General features: G+C 46.5%; 1 protein-coding gene across 2 annotated transcripts in view; it reads right to left on the minus strand.

Annotated features, from left to right (window-relative positions):
• Positions 1-739: 739 nt before the first annotated feature.
• Positions 740-24,704, minus strand: part of ide (insulin-degrading enzyme) — a 29,508-nt gene continuing 5,543 nt past the window's right edge. For both annotated transcript variants that reach the window (XM_036547126.1, XM_036547127.1), the window contains exons 3-25: positions 24,183-24,390; positions 22,235-22,404; positions 20,702-20,824; positions 19,227-19,339; positions 18,787-18,949; positions 18,444-18,536; positions 18,215-18,306; positions 17,541-17,621; positions 17,283-17,386; positions 13,938-14,040; positions 12,833-12,955; positions 12,481-12,563; positions 11,510-11,654; positions 8,485-8,595; positions 8,245-8,365; positions 7,351-7,442; positions 6,307-6,418; positions 4,600-4,767; positions 4,197-4,469; positions 2,964-3,025; positions 1,704-1,776; positions 1,360-1,427; positions 740-891 (exon numbers count right to left, since the gene is read on the minus strand). In XM_036547126.1, coding sequence (XP_036403019.1) covers positions 796-891; positions 1,360-1,427; positions 1,704-1,776; positions 2,964-3,025; positions 4,197-4,469; positions 4,600-4,767; positions 6,307-6,418; positions 7,351-7,442; positions 8,245-8,365; positions 8,485-8,595; positions 11,510-11,654; positions 12,481-12,563; positions 12,833-12,955; positions 13,938-14,040; positions 17,283-17,386; positions 17,541-17,621; positions 18,215-18,306; positions 18,444-18,536; positions 18,787-18,949; positions 19,227-19,339; positions 20,702-20,824; positions 22,235-22,404; positions 24,183-24,390 — 2,777 coding nt within the window. In that variant the 3' untranslated portion in view covers positions 740-795. The remainder of the gene's footprint in view (positions 892-1,359; positions 1,428-1,703; positions 1,777-2,963; positions 3,026-4,196; positions 4,470-4,599; positions 4,768-6,306; positions 6,419-7,350; positions 7,443-8,244; positions 8,366-8,484; positions 8,596-11,509; positions 11,655-12,480; positions 12,564-12,832; positions 12,956-13,937; positions 14,041-17,282; positions 17,387-17,540; positions 17,622-18,214; positions 18,307-18,443; positions 18,537-18,786; positions 18,950-19,226; positions 19,340-20,701; positions 20,825-22,234; positions 22,405-24,182; positions 24,391-24,704) is intronic.

Raw genomic sequence — 24,704 nt, forward strand, 5'->3', positions numbered from 1 at the left:
CCCAAATTTGAGTAGCCCTGAGAAGATGCTTAACAGTACACCACGGTAGAGCGGGTAAAAGGGAGGTCATGTGATAACACTTTTTTTCTGATCCGATCAACAGGTTAAACCTAGCTGCTCAAAAGGGCACCAACATTTTACTAGTTTAAATAAAATTTTCCAAAGATTAAAACTCAACAGTACTGTGTACTTTTCCATAAGGCTGATTTTGTTCGTCAGTACAGAAATATTCTTCCTACATTAGTGTGGCGTTGGAGTGTTACAAACTCAAAGTGGACTCCGATGACAAGATTTTGAAATTTGCCATGCCTTCTTCCCCAGTATAACTACATAAGAGAGCTGAAAGAACAGTCTGTCTGACGCAATCCCCCTTCTCACATCACTTCAAATCCACAGCTGGTTCACAGCAGTGCAACTACTCCCTGTGGCAGGTGCTTTGACATTCCTACTGATAACCATTTACAGGAGAGCTGTATTGGTGTCCAGGTTTGTGCCTTGCAGCACAATGGTTTTTTAAGCACAAATTCTAAAAAAATTCTTAAAAAAAAAAAAAAATGAAATGTTTGTGGGACTTCTACTTTGAGCTATGACCATGAGCACAGCTAGTGAATCACACTTGTAGAATGCGCACCCCTCCCCAAACCCCCCCAACACCCCCCCACCCCACCACCCCAACCGCACACACTCACACACAAACCCACCCCCAACCCCTCCCCAACACATTGCAGATAGACGGGGCTCCACAGGGTTCCAGTTGCCGCGGGGCGGGGCCCCCCTTGTCTGTGGCTCGGCCTCTCACAGTTTGGCAGCCATGAAGTTGATGTGCGGCTTGGCCAGTGGGAAGAGGGGCAGACTCCTCTTGAACTCGGTCATGTCCTGCACCAGTATGGGCTGGGGGAGAGGGAGAGGGGGGAGGGAGAGGGAGAGGGAGAGGGAGAGGGGGGAGGGAGGGAGAGAGAGAGAGAGAGAGAGAGAGAGAGAGAGAGAGAGAGAGAGAGAGAGAGAGAGAGAGAGAGAGAGAGAGAGAGAGAGAGAGAGAGAGAGAGAGAGAGAGAGAGGTGGGGGTTGCACATAAGGTCAGACAGGTATAGACACACCCAGTCACCCAACACACACAGTCAGTCCTCCTCACTCTCTTAACTCCCAGCCCATTCCACTACATTGCCAGTCTTGTACCTCCTCACACATCCCTGTGTCTGCTAAAGTAACCTAAATGTTTCTACCTGTGTAGCGGGATAAAATGCAGACAGCGAATGGGATAAACATTTTTTAAATAATCACATGGGTAAGCAAATGTGTGTAGTTATGGGGGTTGGGTTACCTGCTAAGGTAAGGAAAAATATGAGACACATGCTGTACCTGAGGCAGGGAGGGGGCGGGGGCTAGGTTGACATCATTTTGGCACGGGAACTCCCCCACTACAGGGCCTGGAATGAACAATGAAGAGAAAACGAAAGCTTTCAGACATAATCACTGATGCTAACCCAGTGAGCAGAGATGGAGGACACACTGCCACTGAAGGACAGGTCGAAGGCCTGTAGCCTGTAATTCTACACCATCCACTCTCTTGGGGTGTGTCCTGTGGATGACCGTTAGGTCCTGAAGCATTTATAGCTGTATTTTTAAAAGCACGAGGGGGAGGAGAGGACAGCGGAACTCCAGGCCCACGACTCCGCTGCCCCCTCTCTGGGTCGGGCACTCACATGAGTCCATTTCACGGGACAGCACGTGGACGGACACTTTGTGTCTCTTCGGGGCGTCCACAGCCAGCAGATCCTGCAGGAGGGAGGGGGGAGAGAGAGAGGAAACGCTGAAAATCACTCAATATTCCTTTTTTAATTTATGCAAATTGGAGGAATACATCAATTGCCCCCCCTGAGCTAAATATAATGGATGTTTGAGCCATTAATCCAGCGGGAACTGAGCAGGGAGAGGGAAGAGCAGGCACGGCTGAAACACTGGTAAAAGCAAACTGAAAGAAACATAACGAGCTAGAGAGGGAAACTCATTACTCCCATCTCAGAGTCCTGCCAGGACTTTATTCCACATGACAACTCTGCCATAAAAATGAGATGCTACGCTTCCTCACACCCTGAAAGAGCTCAGTCTATCCCCATATCCCCTAGAGGAGCTCACACTGTCCCCATTTCCCCTCAAAAGAGCTCACAGGCTATCCCCACTTACCCTAAAACAGCTCACAGACTACCTCATTCACCCTAATGGAGCTCACAGACTATCCTTATATCCCCCTTAAACTTCTCATCAGCATCAGCACAAGCCAATGCACGCACCCATAACCTGGTACCTTTATCTGCAAATAACAGACCCTCACTGCTGCTCCAGCACATCTGGGCCCAAGGCCAGGTACTACACAATGTGCCCCGCCTCTAAAAGTGACCACACCCCCTCAGTCGTGACTCCACCCCCAGGCTCAGCCTCATTTCCCAGTCAGAGCGCGAGACACTCTCACCTCCCCAATAGCCCTGCTGACGCATCAGCGCTCCCTGCTCGCGCACCGGAGGAAATCTTTTTTTTTTTTTTTTTTTATTGTTGTTGTTATTCTGTCATTGCACTCATGGAGTGTCACCTCTGCAGCTATGAACAGAAACGGTCACAGCAGATTTACAGAGGACGGTGCGAGGGGACTGAAACTTAATTATCACAGCAGGGGCTGAACTCAACTGAAAAGATAACGCACGCAGGGAGAAAATGATGACGTAACCGTTACCCCCCGCGGAGCTGATGCACAGACACGTATGACGGTACCGTCGGGGGGTGGAGGTAGGCGCTTTCAGAAGCCCAGTAAAGAGCAGGTCTTTCCCAGAAAGCGTATCAAAATACAGCAATAAAAGGGTCCAAGCCGACAGGTGTCTCCTCGGCGATTGGCTGTGCGGGAAATATTGCATTACCCCGTGCATAAATGAAAATCAATCTCAATAGAGCAGACATTAAAACCCACTCACCCTGTAAAACTGCATTATGTTTTCCTTCGTCAACGTCTTCAGATAGGCTACTTCAATATTATCTGAAACGAGAGACAAGGGGGGTAGGATGGGGGTGGGGGGGGAAAGAAAGTCACGTGTCAAAATGGATCACGTCTTCCGAGAGACCACATGCAGAAGGTCAAAGGGAATCCGACTCGGAATCTGATCACACAGTGAACGTTAAACAGGATGGTCTGTGCACGACCAGCATGCAGATGCCCCAAATCCAGAAATAACAGGGCCTCTGCTGTTACCTGGCGAACAAACCCCGCTGGCTGAAATGAGCCGTGCGTCTAACAAGCGATTTGCATCGTCATAACCTAATCACGCCGAGTCCATCGGTAACTGTACACTCGCTCAATTAGCAGCCTGTCGTTACTAATGCGCTCACTAAAGGGGAAATGCCTCCTCCTTTCCTCTCCGTTCCTGCAGATATCGCCAGGAGAGTTGGTGTCACCTCTTCAAAGGAATTTATGGCCAGATTAGGAGGGAATAATCTAATTACGGGGCATAATATTCCACCAGAGGAAAAAAAAAAATCTTCAGAGAACGCCCGGATACAAAGCTCTGAAGGTAATCCGTGTGCATTCCTGTCGCTATTAACTGCACTGAGCCGTCTTCCCACAGTGTTTTCCCACAGAGGACACTGCGTCTTATTCTGAGCACACAGAGCAGGATGAAATGAAACCCGGATTGAGGTGTATGAGTGACAAATACAACTCTGTAGGGAGCTGACTCTAAAGGACACCGACAGCACTGGCTTCTGGGAGGAACTCTGGCAACACAACTCTGTACAAAATTAGCATGAAATTCAGCGAGAGGCAATAAACCAGCTTGTTCATTCTGCTCTAAATTCTTCTACTTCTTTAAAGCAGAGTTTATACTTGGAGCATTTTAATGTCTATTAATTCCATACCAGAATATTCTACGGCTCACAAGATCCAATATTGAAATAAATCAACCCCCAGATGTTTTCTCCCCCCTCCAAGCTCTGCAGGAAGCTTCAGTCCCTTCTGTGTAAATCACAGCTCACTATAAAGAGATCTGCATTCACTCACACTCAGAACATTAATAATGTCAATTAATCATCTGTTCTGTTCAGCAGGGTTCTCCTTTATAAATATTGATGAAAAGGAGGAAAGATTTCTCTTCCGCTCTTCCCAGCCTGGGTCCAGCCCATATTTGCACAGGAGGGCGAGGCAGCGTGCTCACCTCTGTCGAAGTTGTACTGCTGGGAGATGATCTCGCCCCAGTATTTGGCGCACTCGGCGGCCAGCTTCTTGGGCTTGTCCAGGCGGCGGATGGCCAGGGCCTGGACGTGCTTCTGGAAAGCCTCGTCGCTCATCTCCTCCACGCACTTCTCCATCGTCCACAGGAAGGCCTCCACCCGGCTCTCCAGGTAGTGGGGCGCCTTCTCCGATTGGATGATGAAGCGCAGGCCCTGCACGCCATTGGCCCGCCGCGGCCCGCTGAACACGATGTAACCTGGGAGAGGAATCGTCAGCGGTAAATATCCAAGCATGTATTGACCACCCTTCCGGTAACTTCCAGGGAGGTCGTTTTCCATAAAGGGTGTGGGTGTGTGTGTGTGTGTGTGTGTGTGTGTGTGGCTCACCCAGCTGCTCTTTGGTGCGCAGTGTGTTGAAACAGGGCTCAGATATGATCTGGCAGAAGAGCTCCAGCAACATGTTGTCGTGGGTATTCTGCATGTCTGTCTGGTAGTAGATCTCAATGCCACAGTTGTTGTGAACCTCATTCCTTTGCTGGTAAACATACCAACCCCCTGGAGGAGAGAGGGAGAGAGATAAGAGCCGACTGGTAGAAACTAGTCATGCAAATGCAACTGGTAAATCATCCGTCTATGAAAAATGTAAAGGTTTCTCAACAACTAACACTGTGCTTCTATGAACATTTAACAATACATTTGTGCTTCAATAAAAACGTAACAGTAACTGCAAAAACACAATGCCTTGATTTAACCATAAATGAATTATGTTTTCCTTGTTACCGATTTTCCAGGTAAGACTGGAGACAGATAGCTCAGACAGAGAACAGCTAGAGAGCATTCAATATACCGTCAATGCAGAAAGTAAAATATGAACCCAAACATGGTCAAACACCTCACATTGCACAGGACACATTATCTCTACATTAGCAAACACAAAAGTTTATGTTGTATTTTTGTAAGAAAATGATTATATCATTTACTATTATTCATAGAATTTGCTATTATACAAAAACATTACACATCTACTGCAGTTGTTCCATGTAAGCATTATCAGGCAACCACACAACAAGCAAGAGCGAGATCAGACTGTGCATCTAGAGAGACCCTCTTCATACGGAGTCGCGGCCCTCTCTCCTCAGGTGCTACAGAGGAGGAGGAGGAGCCACAACAGCTGCTGTCTCACTCAGAGAAGGTAAGATGTTGGGTACTTTGTTTAAAAAAAATAAAAAATAAAAAAAAAATTCCAGATATTTTACCAATCCGTATAAGCTTCTCCTACTTCTAGCAATCTGACTAACTACAATAATGTGTGGATAGCTTGCTGCAATCTGTGCATCGGCTGAATGTAGATGGCAGTAAGGGCTTTTTGCCTTGATGCGCTCTGAAGGATTTCAGTGTGAAACGTGAGCACAGGGATGTTTGCTTATGTGGCAAAACAGTGGCACTGTCTGCTGTCGATACCTTCTCTCCGTTTCTCCTGCAACCTGTTACCAGCCTTAAAGGATGCTGTGCATGTAAATGACACTGCAAAGCGGTCACACTGCCACTGTACCGGTAACTGTTTGCAATGTTAAGTACACAACTTTTTATACAATTTGTAAAGTATTACAAATTAGCTCTCACTCCCCTTAATTATTCAGATAATTTAATATAATTATCCCCACTGGGTTTTAGAGGGTTGTCATTTGCTGCATATTTAGACATTCATTTATCGTCAGGGCTACCCCTCCTCCTCTAGAGGTTAGTTATATCCTTCCTGATCAATTTATACCCCACAATGTTGTACTTATCCTCACCCCCTCTACTTAGCCAAGTCTCTGTAATGCCAACCATGTCATTATCACAAGAATATCTCGCTCAAAAATATTTTTATACACCTAACATTTAAGCAACAAGAGCTAATGCAGGGATGATCACATGGGCTTTAACCTCCTCCACCAGTGAAGTGAAGGTCACTGTGTACACGGGTCCGCCACCAGGAGGAAGTCAGCCAATTAGCATCCATAATTAACTTCACATTACACAGCATTCAGGATGTGTCCTAAAAGTGCTGGGCAAACTGTTCGAAGGGGGGAGGGTAGAAATGTCACTTACCATCAGGGACCTGCACCTCCCTGTAGCGAATGAGCTGGCTCGGGAGGAGGGGCTTGGTGTGGGCGTGCTCGATGAGCGTGTCCTCGACCATCTGCATCATACCGAGAGCAGACTGGAGAGGAGACACGGGGTCAGAGGTTAAACAGCAGGACACCAGTGACATCAGCGCTGAACAGACCCACACACAGAGAAAGAGAAGGAATGAGTGAGAAAGGCACAAAAGCATGCAAGGTATATACAGAGGGGCAGGTGAGAAGGAAAGAGAGGAAAAATGGCAGGCAAAAAGGAGGACAGAGGGAAGGGGAAAAAGAAGGTGAGAGGAGGGCAAGAGGTAAAGTGCAGAGACAACTGGGGGAGAGACCTTGCATACTAATTACTATCCATGACTACTGATAATGACCACACAGCAGTATATCTATGTTCTAAGCTATGGAGGAAGGGAGCCTCTATGATGTAGTATCCTATACATGGCAGTGAGTGTCTATGGCATGTATACTATGGGTGGCAGTGAGTCTCTACAGCATATGCTGTAGGGATAGTGAGTTTCTATGATGTGAATGCTGTAGGGGCAGGGAGTCTATGGTGTATACTGCGTGCGACAATAAGTATATGTTGCATATGCTGTAGATGTATTGGGTCTCTATGGTAATGAAAGTGTCTGGGGGATAATGTCACCCCTGCTGGCATATCCAATCCCCTCCTTTTGCTTGTGACATTCTCATCAACAGCAAGGGTAAGCAGGGACTCTGACAGATGGGATCTTACATAAACTGTGACTGGATGGTCTGATCTTATCAGAGATCCTCAGTTTTCACCCTGTCTGACAATCCCAGAAGACAGATAAAACCTCTTCCTGCGCACAAAGTCCTTGCTGAGGTCCATGAGGAAATAAATATCCCTACAGATTCTGATGAAGGTAACACTATGCAGGCGAGCACGCACGCCCCCCCCCCCCCCCCCAAACACACACACACACACACACACACACACACACAAAGCTCCTTCCAACTTCTTTTTGTTTTCAAGGTAACACTGCCCACTGACCTGTTTGGTGATATTGCCATGGATAAGGGCTTCGATGTGTAACCGTGACAACAACTGAGGTATGAAGGCCTTGAGGCGAGGGAGAGTGACATCTGGAAAACATATCAAGACAGCAGAATCAATCACAGAGCCATTCTCACAGCGACAAGGACAGATGATAATCAGAACCGCGCACGTCGCGGCGAATCGGACGCGGCGCGAGCTCGGCCGCCGCTCCTGACCACGCCCGCTCGTACGGAGGAACGAGAGCGTGATAGAGGGGCGAGCGTGTTAGCGGGGAGACTCGGGCGAGCGTGTGAAAAGAGCTGGGGCGCTCCTGCAGTGTCCGGCTGGCTGGCTGCACACATCTGCCACTCTGAATTCACGTGGCGTCTGACCCAGATTCTGCAGCCCGCCACAGGCATCAGCAGACAGGGTGCGTGTGTCCTCAGGGCCAGGGACGACATGCGTGGGGCAGCCTGGGATTCAGCAGCCAGGGGTCTTAGGTGTACCCGGGTAGAAAAGAAAGGCAAAGGCCTCATTTCTGGGTGTCTCAGGTGCGCAGACTGACTGCATCCCAGCCAGGAGCCCCGCTCTGGTTTACTGCATTGATAAAAACCTTTTACTGCACTTTTTGCAAAGAGCAAAGACCATTTTAAAGTAAGACCTGCAGATTCAGCAGCAAACAAACAGAAGCCAGAAGAGACTCATCTCACTGACTTTGACAATAACAAATACACCTTTGTGTGTGTGTGATACAGATAGAGAGAGAATAAGTGAGAATGAGAGTGTGTGAGCATCCACCACAGAAGACAGTACACAGGTGTGTGTGTGCCAGAAAGAACGTGTGTGTGGCTGCGAGAGAGGGACAGTGGTGTCAACATGAATGTGGGTGTGCACACGCATGTGTCTCACCATCCAGTGCTTCCTTCAGCTCGTCCTTAGTCCAGGCCACCTCGGTCATCAGCAGACGCAGGTAGTACATAGCGTGCTGGTGTGGCTGCTCCGCCCGGAAGTTGTTCAGTGATCTCATATACTGGGTGACCGAACACACAAAATGGCGGAATTTACTCATGTTGTCCCGCGTGTATCTCCAGGCCATCAGGGGGCTTCACACACCTGCTGCAGGCCGAGGGGGGAGAAGGGGAGGCTTACCGCTTCTTTGATGATGTCGAAGCGTTTCTCATCTATCTCGAAGGTGGCCATTTTCTCAATGATCTTCTTCAGCAGGATATGCTGTTTGTCATTGTAGCCCTTCACAGACAACTGTAGCAAGGACGGGAGAGAAGGGCGTCAGCGGCATTACAGCTGTGTGAGACAGCTCTGTGTGTGTGTGTGTGTGTGTGTGTGGCAGAATGAGCATTTGACTATGTGCATTTGTGTAAGTGTGCATTTGGGAGTGACTGCACTTGTGTGTGAATGGTTGTGTGAGTGAGTGTGTGTGTGTATACTGCAGTGCTGCTAAGAGATGAGCTACTTGTCAGCATCTGTCCCCCCCCCCCCCCCCACCCCCCCCCCCCGCTCCCTTCACCACCCCCCCAATGCTCAAAGCTTTGGCACTTCCACAGAAAAGTAATTATTTCACTCAGCAAAATGTCAGCACTAGTCACAGAAGGAATTTAAAATGCTCCACACACTCCATTAAGCAGGCACTCAGACCTCTGCGGCAGCTCCCAGGGAGGGAGGCGGCACTGCAGTACCAGCAAGAACCACATGGTGGTGCTGTGACTTGACCATCTTATTAGAGGGCCACTGAAGGGCAGGGAGAGGCTGATCCACCAGACTACCCAAACAGCACAGCTGAGCTCATGCCTGTACAGTGGACGGCATCGCTTCTGCTGAATTTAAACAGGAAGCATTCACAGTTACCAATGCCCTGTTTATGTGTGTTCCAGCTAATAGAAATACACCAGTGTTTATCCTTATCAAGTATGAAAGGGGATTCAAACTGAATCTGTATACCTTATGTGACTAGGCTGAGTGTGTGTGTGTGTGCGTGAGATTTAGCATCATCTCCTAGTGCACCTGCACAAGGGGCATGAACAGGTTATAGCTGCTCTTTGCCATGTCTTCCAAAAAACTATTGCCCCTCACGTGTCAGGCATCCTTCAAAGAGCCAGATGCTCTCGCACACTCGCAGAGACACTGCCCCCTGGCTGCCATTAACAGCATCGCGCCCAGTGAACCCAACCATCTTACACAACAGTGTAGTGTGCATAGCAGGGCGGTAAGCATGTTGAAGCAAACCGGAACCAGTATGCCAACAGTGCCTATTGACCCATTTTCAGGCCTTTATAGACGGTGGCGGCGAGTTGTGTAGAATTCAGGGGTACAATGAGAGAGAACACTGGGCAACAGCAAGAAAAGGCTCTCTTCTACATGGCTGACTCTATGTGTATCACATTTTGGAAAAAACTCAAGCAAGGCTTATTTATAAGAGGAGCATACATTATAAGCATATTCAGTAGGATAGTATTCCTTTGCTTAGCATGTGTAACTCAAATTCAGCCATAAAACTACAAAACCCAGACATCAGTGGCATTTCCTGTGTCGGTTTATAAAAAAAACCAACACGCCCGAGGATGACGTTTTTCCAGCACACTGCACTGGTGACTCACACATGCAGTTTAGTCGAACATGAATACGAGGGACAGGCCAGAAACCACAATTAGTGAGGATCAGAAGAGAGAGAAAACCCACCATCACAGCAAAACCAGAGCGAGAAAGATAGAAAGACAGAAAGAGACCACTCCTTTTTCTGATGTGTATCAGGATTAGTGTGAGAATCGCAAGGGTCAGCAGGTCATTTACGTGTTGTTTTACAGATCCAGACTATCCCTTTGCCTAAACATCATGGACTTCCTATAGCCTTAACTGATAGTTTCCACAACTAATGCTAACCAGGTCCTGCAGTGATATCAGCTTACGCTGGAAACATTGGGTGAGAACTGATATTGTAGAAACCTGCATCAACCCTGGCTGTGGAAACCTTGTGTCTGAGTATATTCATAGCACAGGTTCCTTCAGCCCAACCCTAAACCATCTCTGACATTATTCTAGGATCAGCCAAGATGTGATGTTTACTGGTCTCCCACCCCTGTGGCTTTGAGCTTCACTTCTGGAGTTATAGTTCTTTTGATATATGTGTGTGTGTGTGCCAGTGTGTACATTAGGCTTCAGATTTTATTTTCTAGCTTAGATCTGTAAACCAACCAGTAAAATCTGAGAGCTCGAGGACTCTTCCCTCACTGCGGGACAAGTGTGAGAAGAACAGGAGGCTCCGAGCCCTCCAACGGATAAGACAGACAGAGGGAAAGAAGAGACAAGGCCGGCCCGCGCGCACTCTCAAGCCTCAAGCTCCGCCCCCTCTCCTCTCTGCTGCCGTACTTACGAGTATGGCATTCATCCCTGAGGCTACCGCATACACCAACCCTGACAGCCGGGCTGCATATGTACACTCTTTTAAATCATCCTTCAATAACCTGAGCAACAGGTAGGTCATGTTGCAGTGCAGGGGGTCAGCGTAAAGGTAGCGACTAACAAAAAGAAGACAAGAGAGACATGTTTGTTGGGAGGGGCTCCGAAACAGACATGGGATTGGGCTTTAGGGGGAGGGGGGGGAGAAGACTGATAATAAGAGTATGTATATGCAGCCTGTTGACCAGCTTTACACTCAATAGTAGAGGGGTCGGGGGGTTCTGAAAACTTTTCTACAGCTACTCTTTCACCGTACCATACGCCACAGATAGCAGCGAGATCAGTCCGTTTCCTTTTCAATGGCGGAGGCTTCCTGTCCTTGTCCTTGTCTTGTTTGATCGTTTTACTGTTTGATTGGGAAAGTGCCAAACAAATTTTTCATTCGGTTTCTTCACTTTTTTTAAATTAGCTGGTTGAGTAAAACCTAATTCCGGAGGTTGCAATTACCAAACAAACCCTGCCGGAACCAGAATCTGCCACCAGCAGGGGGCAGCGCCACCTGCAATATTCATTTCCACCTACATTTTGAAGACAGACAGACTGCTATGGAGGTCTCTCCAGCACAAAGGGAAACAGACATGCCTCTCCTCTAAGAGCCAGGTTCGAGTGATTCGAGGGGGGAGAGGGCGGGGCTGATGCTGAGGATTGGTTGAGAATGGTCGGATTATGGCACGGGGGGTGGGGTGGAAATTTGGGTACTTACATACATCCCATAGATGGTATTTTGCAGGTCATAGTTCAAGCCAGCTAGCTCGGCTGCATATGCATATTCGTTCAGGGAGTCCTTGAGCAGCTCAAGGTACAAATAGGCCATGTTACAATGCAATGGGTCCACATAAGCAAACGGGCTGTGAAGAGAATGTCACATATAAAACCTTATACTTCTACTCTCATCAACCCCACGTTCAGCTGGGACAGAGTTATTAACTGGGAAAACAGAACACACATTAAAATACAAATGTCTCCCTTTACAATACAAACACTTTACAGACTGACCACACAGCAAAAACAGTCACTGGTATGTCACATCAAGACATTATTTAAGACCAAACACAGATTTACATGGGGAAAGATGGAGGGGGACACAAAGTACCCTGTAATGACAAATTCATTTCATTATTAAAGAAACAAAAACTGTGACAGGGCTAGCAGAAGTTTCAATATTAAAATACACATTGCTTCACCTTGTGTCTCCACCTAAACAGAAAGGACATTAGTCTTACAATGAGTAAGCAGTTCTGATAGAGTGACTATGTTTGACATTTTTTACCTAGGCAGCATTCAGTAAAGCACTACAAAGCAAATGGGTGAATACTGCTACTTTTCTGTCATTTTATGCAAAGCTGTCAAAGGACAACAATAAATAACTGAACATGGCTCTCTGAGAGACGATTTGATGCTAATTCCTGTGTCTAACGGCAATTTCACACTTGCTTTAGTTTAAGCCCTGGACAGTTTAAATTCCTGCTCCACAACTGTACCAATCCCTTGGCAGCGGGTATATGACTTCAAAATTCAAATCCAACTTCTTCACGCTCTTATTATGGTCTGTCGACTTTCTGAAGCTCAGAAAGATGTTCTGCAGATCAGCCTTTCCATAGTGGCTGGTGATCAGCATCTCTGAAATTCAGATGTTGCTGTGTCCCCTGTAGGAGAGCAGCTCTGGATACGCACCTGAAGAACTCAAAGTTCAGGCAGGCTTTGGGCAGGAAAAATTTGTCGTCCTGTTTGAACCACACTTTGCTCATGGCTGTGTCCTAAGGAAAGAGGTTGGAATTTGTTAACCACAAACAAAGTTAAAACATACAAAACATGCTAATGTCTACAGCTTCATTCCAACACATTTACAACTCTCTGCCCACAGTAGCAGGGCACACCACAGATTCCAGTTCATGACCTTCAGCTCCAGAACCCAGACCCCTAACTACATGTGACACCACTGTACCAACTTGAGACAGTTAATTCATTTATTCAATAATGGTGTGAACAAACTGAAGAAAAACTAGTAGTCATTTGAAAAGCGCACCTTTATGAGGGTGGGAAAGGATGGAGACTCTTTCTCCAGAGGGTAGATCTCAAAGTTGGTGGGGATGAACTCATTCCTCATGGGCAGTTTAAACTTGCCATTCAGGTCTGCGTTTTGCCATTTCTGCAAGATCAACAAGAGGAAATGTCAGTGCTTTAATGACAGATTCCACGTGTTTCTCAAGCAGGGCACAGAAATGGCAGGAAAAGGAAAGCCTGGAAAAAGAAAACTCTGAACTTAAGAGCAAAAAACTGCACACAGGCATGTTTAGGTAATGAGAACAACAAAATCTGACTGTTTGGTTTCAAACTTGCTCTAATCATCTGTTGACATTAGTCCTACTGCAGGCTGGCTCCAGTCCCACACTTCTCAGCCTTCCTTCAAAAATTTGCCTGTAAAACCTCTGTCAGTCAGATGGCAGTCTATACTATAGACTACCAATCCTTAATACACAGGAATTGTATGCGAAAGCCAGTGTGGAATATCATCTGTACTCAAAAGGAGAGTTATGACTGAAAAGCTACAAGGAGCTGTGCCTGAGCATAACTTTCTAACATTTGTGCAATGCTTGACCTTTTTTTGTTAACATTCATTTATCAGACGCTCTTATCCAGAGCGACATCCAGCATTTGTGACATTTCTGACAATGTCATCAAAGGCCAGCTATGTCACATGAACAAGGAGGGAGAATTAGGGAGTGGTGCCTGATCCAGACAGGGCAGCCATTTCACTGATCCCTCCCTCCATCTCTCTCCGCTGCCCGAGGCGCATAGGTTCCAACCGGCGTGGTGGTGCGTGCCCAGCCTTTCCAGAATATTCCATCCATGCTTCAGCCTCTGGTCTGTTCACACTGTGGAGGCTTGGCTTCTATTTTTAACCTCAGAGCTGGAGGAGAGAGCGCTGGAGCCGGAGTGCTCATTACATGCAACGGTCACATTTATAGAGACTGGAGGAGACTGGGTAGACAGTGCTGTGAAGCTGCCAGCTTGTTCTGCAGTTATAGTGCTGTTTTTGAGCATCGGCGGTCAACAGGAGTTGGAGAGGAAGTCAAACTCACACCTTTCAGCAGGTCAAGCGTTTAGGGGAACACTGACGTCCGTCTCACCTTGATGACCTCATCAGAAATGGCCTCCTGCTTGTACTGCGTGCCGTACCATTCTTCCGTCTTCTCTGTCTGTCCTTCAAATGACTTTGAGACTACTGCGACTCTGCAGAGAGGAAAGGGACAGGGCTGCAGTCACAGACGTGTTCACCACACACACACACACACACACACACACACACACACACAAACTTACAGGAACACACGCACGCACACGTAATACTCTAGTGTAACAGTGATGTATGTCTGCCATCCTGTTGCTGAAGGCAGCAAGGGACACGACATCACTCAAACGAGCCGCCAACCCGAACTGGCGAAGGAACAGTAGACATTCTGCCTCTGGTAACAGCGGCCCCTTTCTTTCTGATGCATCCTGGCACTCTTCCCCGTCCTGCACCCCCCTGCTCTGTGGACCCCCACCACCACAGATCCGCACTGGCTGTCTGACAGGAAAAAAACGGCACAGTGGGACCAGACGTTGCGGTCAGGCGGAGCGTTGACGGCGTAAAATTCACAGCGCACATCCGCAATCTACCTGCTTCGCTGGCACAGGCCCGGAACGGCCAGATGCTGTTTACCGCTGCGAGCGGCGAGGAGGGGTGTGTGAGGAGCAACAGCTATTACACCTTCACGCCGGGGCCTCGGCTGGCGTGGGACTCGCGAGAGGAAGGCTGCGCGCCACGTGGCACGCGGCAGCCTGGCAGCTTGGCAGCCCGCCCGCCGCTATGCCAACCGCGAGCACCAATCGGGTGCTGCCGCCCTGGGGCTTACATGCCACAAAGCGCTGGCACACAGAGTACATGGGTAAACGCTCCACTTTCTACAGCAAGCCCCTATTGCTTTCTCCCGCAGACACCTCCAGCCTTCTCCCACATACACACACAGACACACACACGCGCACACACAGCTTTCTCCTGTGAACACATCCTGATTTTTCTGGCACATACACCCTGCTGTTAAAGACATGCCCTGCTTCTTGATATATTGGAAATAAAGTTCTCTGACCAAATCCCCAGTCGCTGCCTGTTAACAACACCAGGCTCATTCACTGTACGTAAAACATCAAAATCCGCCGCACTTTGTTCATGCTGTTCTCCTAATCAATGTATTAGATTGAGAATGAAGGCCTGCTCCTTCGTAATGTGGCATGCTGGTCGATGTGCTGCATTTAGAATATAGACCCGCTGTTCCGGGAAGCTTGCATAAGTCAATGCCAACAACAGCACCAGAAACAAGGATTTTCCTGACGGCTGTGTCTTGAAGACAGTTTGCACGGAATTCCAACGATCAACACAAGGTACAATAAACACGTCAGACGTAAGACATTTAGCCGACACCTCTTCTACCTCTCGCCGCCCGTGTAAATGGTTTGAGCGGTCTCTGTGCACTTGCATTTCAGTAGGCCCTTAGTGAGCTCAGTTTCCATGTCAACGCAGACAGCCTCTACCTTCCACGAGGCCTTGTTCTGAACCACGGCTCAAAAGTAGCAGGGCTTTCGAATCTAAATCAGCTGCTTGTCTACAAAGGGAACTAGAATCATTTTAACCAATCCGTTTGCCTGAAACAGGCTTGGCGAGCTACAGCAAGACTTCTAAATACACAACAACACAAAGACTACATTCAAATAGTCACTACGAGGCTCTTACATTGTGTTTTAAATCACATACAATTTTGCACTGTAGATAATATGTAATCCACAGCTATATGAAGCTGTAAATGAGGTAAAAAATACCTTGAAAACCATACAAAATGACCCTTCACCTGTGGAAGGATTCAAAACTATGACTTTCAGGTTGAATCCAGGGCTCTATACATTACAGCTGGACTGCACACACACACCTTTTGCATACAACTAGCCAGACAATACACCTGTTTAACTTTTATGAGAACACACACACACACACATACAGTTATGGAGTTAAACTGTAGCTGAGACTGATGTCTCACATGGTTGACTAACCTTCTAGCAAAACAGACACTGCACATCTTTTTGACTAAATATTGACAAAATGCTGCTTCCAGGAAAGGCTTTAAGGGACAAAGCATGAATGGATGAATGTGAACTCCACGGCCAACTGACCCCATAAAACATCACAGACCCACACTGCCCTGCCAACTGCTGTTTACCACCAGCTGCATAATTCTGGGTGGCCATTGGCCAGAATGTGTCACAGCTTGATAAAATGTATGTTTCCTCGTAAGGGGCCTGCGAAGACAGCTCAGAGGGTTCTGTAGATGTAATTTTAACACAGATGTTTGCACCTGTTAGTCTCATCAAGGCATTTTACAGGCAGGCTCACATTTCATGCACTATCCGGCACACTGCCCTGAGGAACATACTGCTGCTTAACAAACAGATAATACTCCCACCAGCTCAGCCAATCATGTGATACACTTTGACTATGAACGGAATCCATCCAACCAATCGGAGCATGGACCTCCGGTGAAGGTTGACAAATCCTGGTCAGTTCCATAATTGTGGCATAGGATAAAGACAGTAGCTTGTGTGCCTCCCTAGGGCAAGTACAACAGCACATGAGATTGTTGATCGTCCTTGGAGAAATGGACACAGGAAAGTCTTCACCTCACGTAGAGGGGGAAAAAGTGGGAAAAATGCTTGAGATCCACTGTAAATCTTTCCAAACTCTTTCACCCTCACAAACTGAGTAATGAACCAGTCAAAGCGCCCGATGGTGGCCTGCTCTCCCCGGGCAATCCGCGTTTGAAGTGGGATGCAGCACAGTGATAAACGGACTCCTGACGGCTCCTCGCCTCAACAACAAAAGCAGGAAATTGGAGCTTCCAGCTCAAACGCGCTGCAGAACACCCCAAATACCCCCTTCAAAGCCACTTCGGTTACGAAAACAACCAAAGAACGGCACAAAATCATAAATGACGACAAGAGCAATTTACAAACTACACAGTTATCACAGCTACAGAGCCCAGAGCAAAAAGGAGAGCAGAAAAGATGGAAAGGCCAGTGGCCAAAACCAACAGGGCTGAACTAGGTGGATCTTCCTCCTGTACTTTGATCTGAACATACAGAAATGCTTCTGAAGTTCCAGCACAGTAAAGGCCTGCCTTGCCAGAATAAACTCAGCAGGCCGTCACGGGAGAAATTCAAAATCAAATAAATCAACCTGATTGAGTCTCTGACTTGTGAGATCAGTACATCCCACTAATGAAAACTTCTCCCTGGAGCAAGCCGCTGAAATGCAGGGGAGCTCCTTATGTCAGAGCGAATATCTGTTTACATTTATATTAACAAGAGCATCCAACAAATACATGCACCCTTCCAATGTAATTTGGTATAACACTGGAAATGTTGCAATGGATACGATGGCAGACCTGACATTCTCTGGCCTCAGCTTCTCCAGCACCATCTCAATCAGGTCCGGCCTGAAGTCCTCCAGCAAATACTCTGCCGCCAGTACCTCCTCCAGGGGGTAGTACTGAAACACACGGGGGGGGGAGACATTCAGCGTAACACGTGCGAACTGTTATTGTAACACAAGAGAACCTTTGTACTGTAACACAGAAGGCACACATTCACAGCTACTGCAGCCGTTTCAGACCCATGACAAAACAAATCAAGAATGGACCTACATGCAGTAAACCGGCCACTTTAGAGGTGTATCCACGAGGTCTCTCCTTGTCTTTAAAACGGAAGGCCACTGTGTTCAAGTCCTAAAGAGAACACACATCAGCATGTGTTAATGTAATGCACAAGGTTACTGCCATCTTAGGTCCCTGCCCTATACTCTCACTGGAAAAGTGACAACACGGAACCCATGTGCTGTCAGGGTGAAGGACAGCACTGTACTTGCCTTCAAACTGTGCTAAAAATAAAATGGCAATTCAAAAATTCATCAAGATGTATGAGTGAAACATCAAGGAAGTTCTTGAATGTTCCAAAAGATTAAATCATCTCTAAAACCAATTTGGGGAGTGCTTATTTGTCAAGACTGAACGACACTGATCCCCGTCTGTGCTGAACAAAAGCACAGACCCCTGTTGTTTTTAACAATGAACCGTAACTCTGTTCCTCTGATTCCATTATAAAGAAACAATGACAAAGTTAGCATTTTTCCAGCTAAGCTCCTGCTTTCTGACTTCTTTCTGCCTTTTAAGTAACGTTTGATCCTACTCCTCTTGGCATTTCTCCAGCAAGCTAACACACTGAATACCCCAGAACTCTCAACTGTTCTGCGGTATAGGGACCATTCCACTTAAAGCAGTTCTAACTATGAAAAGTTCCTCTGCATCTGTGGTAGACTCACCTTACACTCCTGGAAGACCCACTCCTGTGGACCTTCAGTCCGTAGTTTCTGGATGTACTGGAACATGTGGAGGATGATGTCTTCAACGTGCACTGAAAGACCAAAGACATGAGGGCCGTTCAGACTCATGCACACACCTTTATCACAACACAAATACACACAGGTACAAACAGACACGCGCGCAAATGCCAACACAACCACGCAGACACACACACGCGTTGAACCTTACAGAGTCCTTCTTCGGTCAGATCCACGTTGATGATAAAGAACATGAATCCCCTGGCTCCCTCCTTCTGACCTCCAACCAGTGTGTTTACCCAGCCTGTATGGAAACAATAAAAGATTTCACATTCAAACTCAACTTGTTTTGTATATCTAAGAATTTTAACAAACATACAATAAATACATAAAAAAACCAATAAACCAAGTCATAGTTACTGCCATCTTAAATACACCCTGCACTCTCAGAGGAAACGTTTCTGTGCACGACTGTACAGGTAAACATACAGCCAAAGTGAAGTGCTGTGAACCAGCCCTCATGCCCTCACAAAGCTCACTCATGCACTGTTTACCTTTGGCCTTCAGCTCGGACAGTAGACTTCCTGGGCCCTCATGGCCAATCAGATGGCCCAGATAGTGGCCTGGATTGGATTTGTAGTACTTCTGCAGGTCTGGGATGGGGAAGGTGACGTATAGGTTCCTGATATCCTTGATAGGCACCACTTTGTAAAATTGCTTTATTAAGAGACAAAAGGGAAGAAATAATCATAATTTGGGCACAAAACACAAACACATGTGCACACACATACAATTTTCTCTAACCTGGGTGATCAGCTGTGGCTAACTGAATACTCAGTTAGCCACAGCTGAATACAACATGTAACATGTTAAACAGGAACAGGCAGTAGGCACTACAGACAAGTGAGAAATATAATGCATTTACAGTGGAATAGAAAGCCCAGCCTAAATCCATTTTATCTCTCTCTCTCTCTCAAACAGCACATGGACCCACCCTGAGGTGCTCTTCCTGGAACGGGTGCTCGGGGAACTCTGGGATGGGGACAGTCTTGTTCTCCACCTCGCCAAACAGTTTGACTACCATGGAGGTCAGCTCATCTAGGGACTCTGGGAGAGATTGAGACAGACAGAATGATGACAATCAACTTTTCATAAGCTCCTTTCTCACACAGCTGCTCAGCATACTGAAGCAAAAGATCTGTAACAGCACTGACTTTCAGTACTGTGACTTCTCATAATGCCCCTTTGGGACTGACTTGCATTTGTGAGACAAAACTGTAACAACTCTACCCTGTGGTCAAACCTTATGATCAAGAGCCTCTATAACAGGGTCCCATGGATCCCATAATCAGGTTACAAGGATGGAGGTCTAATATCCAATATTCTTATGTCAAATTCAATGCCGGGAATCATTTTTGCAATGCATGCTGAGAATATTATACCAACATAAAAAGTACACTCTGAGTTACCGAATAAAAAAACTACCCATTCCTCAAGGTTCAGCAGCACACAGAATCAGCCACAATCAAGGAAACACAGCAGCTGTATAGATACAATAATACTCCAATAATCAGAGTTTCTCACAGCAACAGCAGGCAACAGACAAAGTGATTTTTAATGAAAGAAGAAAAAAAAACACTGAACGTAACATTCTGAAGGCGGAATAGACATGCCATGCAGCTAGTTTCATGTCTTGTATTGGTCTGGACATCAAGAGAGACACAGAGAGTACAGTTTAAGACTGACTCTTTCAGCAGCAAAAAAGAAAAAAACCCTGATGAAAGCTTTGTTAGTGGAGTGCCTCTAATTCAGCGTCGTGGACATGGAGCACTGCCAGTGTTGGTAAACTTATCGCACAGACAGCCCCTTCCCGGGAACAGCAGACTGCAGAGCTGTGAAAAGCATTAATTATGAGGTCACCGTATCGTAAACACAGCTGCCAAACAGCGCAGGGGCACACACCGTTACAGAAAAGCGCCACTGGCCTTGGCAGACGCCACGGCTGCGACAGCGCCACCGGTTCCACACGCGCGGTCATAATTTTCGATGCAGAAATGGAAAAACGAAATACGCATTCAGGACGTTTTATGGAAAGCGCGTGCGTTTTTAAATGAAACGGTTTTAAACCCCCAGAGGATGAAATGTCACTCTCACTTTCTGGGCTGAAACGAAGCGGTTTCTGGACAGCCCCGTAAATCTCAGGAGGTGAGTAATGAATTAATTCCCAGGGTGTGGGGAGTTTTTACTGCGGCTCTGAAAGGAATAAAACGCCCATCCAATGGACGTGCTGTACTATCACCCTGACCTCATCTGCTGGGCTGACGGAATCCAGTCCTGTAAAATGTTAAACAGCATGCTGGTCCTGCCTTCCAAACGTCTCTGCTAAACGCTGCCCCTGCACATTGCATTTGCAGGGCTACCTTTGTCCAGTCTTAGTACACACACACGCACGCACGCACACACGCTCACCTCTGCCCAGAACACACAGTCCCATCAGGTTGGATGAGTAATATGTTGAGTGGAATTTGAGCAGCTCCTGACGAACATCAATCCCCTCTTTCGTTGGCCTGGTCTCGAGAGTCAACTTATTTCCTATAAAATACATACAAAATGTAACATGTAATATATAATACATAATTCATATAAAACCCCCAGACTGTACATATTACACAGACATGTATAACAGAAAACACACTAATAACAATAATAATAAACTTTATTTATATAGATCCGTTCATACACCATAATGCAACCCAAAGTGATGAACAAAGCATTACACACAGCAATAAAGCTAGATGAAGAAAAAAAACAATGCAGTAAAATCAATTGATAAACAGAACACTTGAGACTAGAACTTAATTAAAACAAATAAATCAAGATCGGAATATATAACATATCTATACCAAAGCACTCATTACGTGAGACTAATGAGCAGCACATACATAACACTCATAACAAGAAGCACACATAACCCTTGCAGAGATTTCCCTCATGGTTACAATACCTGCTAATTCAGCTACAATTGTATCACTGTGTTAAGGGCTAATACATGACTAAATCAAACTGAAAAACCTGATAGTTCTATTGACAGAACTATTGATATAGTTAAAAAAGAACCTGAATAATTATCAACTAAGGACAGGTCAGCTGTAGAGAGATGATTTTTAAGGTGAAATCCTTCCAGAGATGCCCCATTGAGTGTACCTGGCCAAAACTCAATCCCCATCATCTCACATCAAATCATAAAAATATGCACTGTATTATCTACTTGCATTTGGCTCAATCACACACGCCACTTAAGCCTACACATAAAACCATACAATGGATTAACATGATTTTAAATGGCAAAATTGTAGTCATCAAATAGAGCTGACTTCACATTCTTTGCTAAGAGCGGATATTGCAGAAGGGATGGGATATCCATCAAAACCATTTCTCCTAAATCAAATCTGAAGGCCCAGGAATCTCGGTCAATCCCATTACAGGACCCTGTCATTTCAGTCATTCTGATTACAAGCTTATCCACAGCATGCTGGCCACATTCATACAAAAAGGCCCATCTGCTCCAAGGCATTTCCCCAACTCTCAGGTAAAGAGGTGAGGGCGTTTAAGGACATGCTCATTACTTATCTCGAAACGAGGAAAAAACAACACCAATTGAGTCAAAGGACTAAGACTTTGAAATTCAAGTGGAATTTAATAACTAAGCATAAGCCTCAGAGTATAGCTCATATTCAACCATCAAGTACATGCAAGAGGTTAATTACAAATTCTCCAAGTTCATAACAGCTGCTGATGCTGCGTTTTGCATGTATCAATGCTGCCACCTATTGGCCATTCTTAACTTGGCCGCAACACGATTGTGTGCATCTCCATAATCTTATGGAAATTACAGGCAATTCTGCAGCCATGATATCCTGAATAGAACAGTAGGTTCTGATTCTACAGAGTGGACATCTGGGGTCTTCTGTTCTGTGTTTTGAGGAGGGCCAGTTCTCTCACCTGTCCCAAATTTGCTGAAGGGATGGTTGGGGTTCCCAGTGGCCTTCTCCAGCTGGAAGAGCCTCCAGGCATCATTCATCAGGTTTTTTTCGTGCTCAGAGTCGACAGCATTCACCTCCCGGTCCTTGCAGCTTTCGTCAAACAGTGGGCAGAGGAAAAACTGTGCAAATCTGAAACACACACAGGAGTATTGTCAATATGTGCAGAGCACTGTATTCACAGACAGACAGACAGACGCAGACGCAGACGCAGACACACGGTGAGCCAGCAAGAATAGTTACATGTAAATGAAAGCACTTTGCATGGCAGTTGCCCATATCCAGCCTATTCAAATAGATCAGACCTTCTGTTCAATGTCATGACTCACACCTACATGCTGCAGCTCACAAACCTAGCCTGCTCTACAGATAATTAAACAGAATGGGATACTTGATTATTAGCCTGGAAAGCTGTAGCCAGTACCTAACCAGGCAGCAAGCAGTTTAGCTACTCTGCTATACATGGGACCTCTATAGCAACACACACACAGCAAAATGGAGATATCCTGCAAGGCAGCAAACCTTTGACTCATATATACATTTACAGCCCCTTGTACCTGATGTGTTAATAAGGACACAGAAGAACAAGAACACCACTGGGACAACATTCAATGAAATGTCACCCCGAGTCTCATTTTCAATCAAGTGTAGCAACCAAAAGAATAAGGTCCGTTTAGCTGTGATTAGACGTTGGCTCAGAGACATCAATCTATCATAGGTAAGTTGCAACTAAATTCTGATGGGTTGCTGGTGGGCACTGGTACAGGAAGCTAATTAGCTAGCTTGCCAGCAAGTATAGCCTGTGACCCCTCATGATTCCTCCATCTACACAGCTAGTTAACTGTGTTACCAGGTCACTTGGTTAGCTTACTAGCTACACAGCAAATGGTCCAACTCTCCAGCTCCTACTATCCTATGATATGGCCCCACTTGTGAAAAATAAGGTGCTCTTCAGAGATTTTTAATCAAATCTGTACTGTTCTGCCCCAGAAAGTGAATCATTTTGGTTTTGGTTCCTTTGACAAGCCGAGACTCCTGGACAGCGACCCCGGCCACAGGACACCTCTGTGTGGTGATCTCTGTGCACCGATCTGCTGGAGGGGGAGGCCTGATTAATACTGAAATGTTCACGTGCGCCAGACGGTGAGCAGGCCATACCAGCTCGGTGTAATCATTAGACAGTGAGGGATGTCCACTGGAACAATGTACAGTTAAAAGTTAAAAGAGTTTCATTTACTAAAATGAGTATGGTGACTGAACACAAACAAAAAGTCCTCGGTCAGTTCACCCTCAGTGGGTATGGCTCCTCCCCAAGGCAAGAAACTCCGCCCTCTGCTAGAGTTGTCTCCCTCAGTCAGTGACATGCTGGATGGTGGACAACATCTGCCAGTGAAATATATATCCCCATCCTCGTCTTGCATGTGGAAGTAAACCAACCTGTCCTCCCCCCACCTACTAGAACAGTTGAAACCTGAGTGCAACTGTCCACAACAATGTAACAGACACCATCTGCTGCTCTCAACAGAGGGGAACCAAGTATACCAACAATTTCCTCAAAACTGGAGTCCCCTAGGGCTGCACGCCTGCGGGGTTTACATTTCTTGGCCCCTCCGACCAGAAGTCTAACCAACTTGGACTGACCAAAGAGGGGTGCTTTTTGAGGTGACTTTGTAACTCGATCTTAGAAATGCACAGAGCATGTTGTGAAGAAAAGCAACATAAAGCACTGTCAGCAATGTGTGTAGAGTAAAATGTAATATGGTGAACTATCTGTGGTGTTCCACAAGTACAGCCTGAAAATGCAGAAGGCAGCAAACAATACCAAGCCTGTGATAGGTCTTAGGACGCTGTGGAAGGTTAAAGGTATTTTTTTAATCCCCGTCATAAACGGCCTGCCGTAATGTGCTGACCTGTCCAGCGCCCCCTGCAGGTGCTCGTGGGACACGTCGAAGTAGTAGTTTGTGTGCTCCCCGCTGGTGAAGGCGTTGGAGCTGCCGGCGTGCTCGCTGAGAAACTGGCTGTACTCATTCTCCTTGGGGTACTTCTCCGTGCCCAAGAACAGCATGTGCTCGCAGAAGTGGGCCAGTCCCGAGATGTTGGGTGGGTCCGAGAGGGAACCTGAGACAGGCAAACATAAATAATAATAATAATGTACGTCTCCTGGCTAATTATGTATTTGGCTAACGCCCGTATCTACATCGAGAGCAATTTACAAGGCTGCCATGGCAGAATGCACTTTCTCTATTTCTTAAGTGCGCCAAGGACAGGGGCAGATGGCGTAGAACACATTCAAAGTCAGTGATTAGCCATAAAGCTAAAAACAGCGTCAAGCTGGCATAAACTAATCCAATACCAGCACATACAAAGTGTTTAATGATCCTTAAAAACTGTCTTCTTCCAAAGCAAAGAACGTGCATAAATAGCAAAAAGAG

The sequence above is a fragment of the Megalops cyprinoides genome, chromosome 15 (genome assembly GCF_013368585.1).
Source record: "Megalops cyprinoides isolate fMegCyp1 chromosome 15, fMegCyp1.pri, whole genome shotgun sequence".
Lineage (NCBI taxonomy): Eukaryota > Metazoa > Chordata > Actinopteri > Elopiformes > Megalopidae > Megalops > Megalops cyprinoides.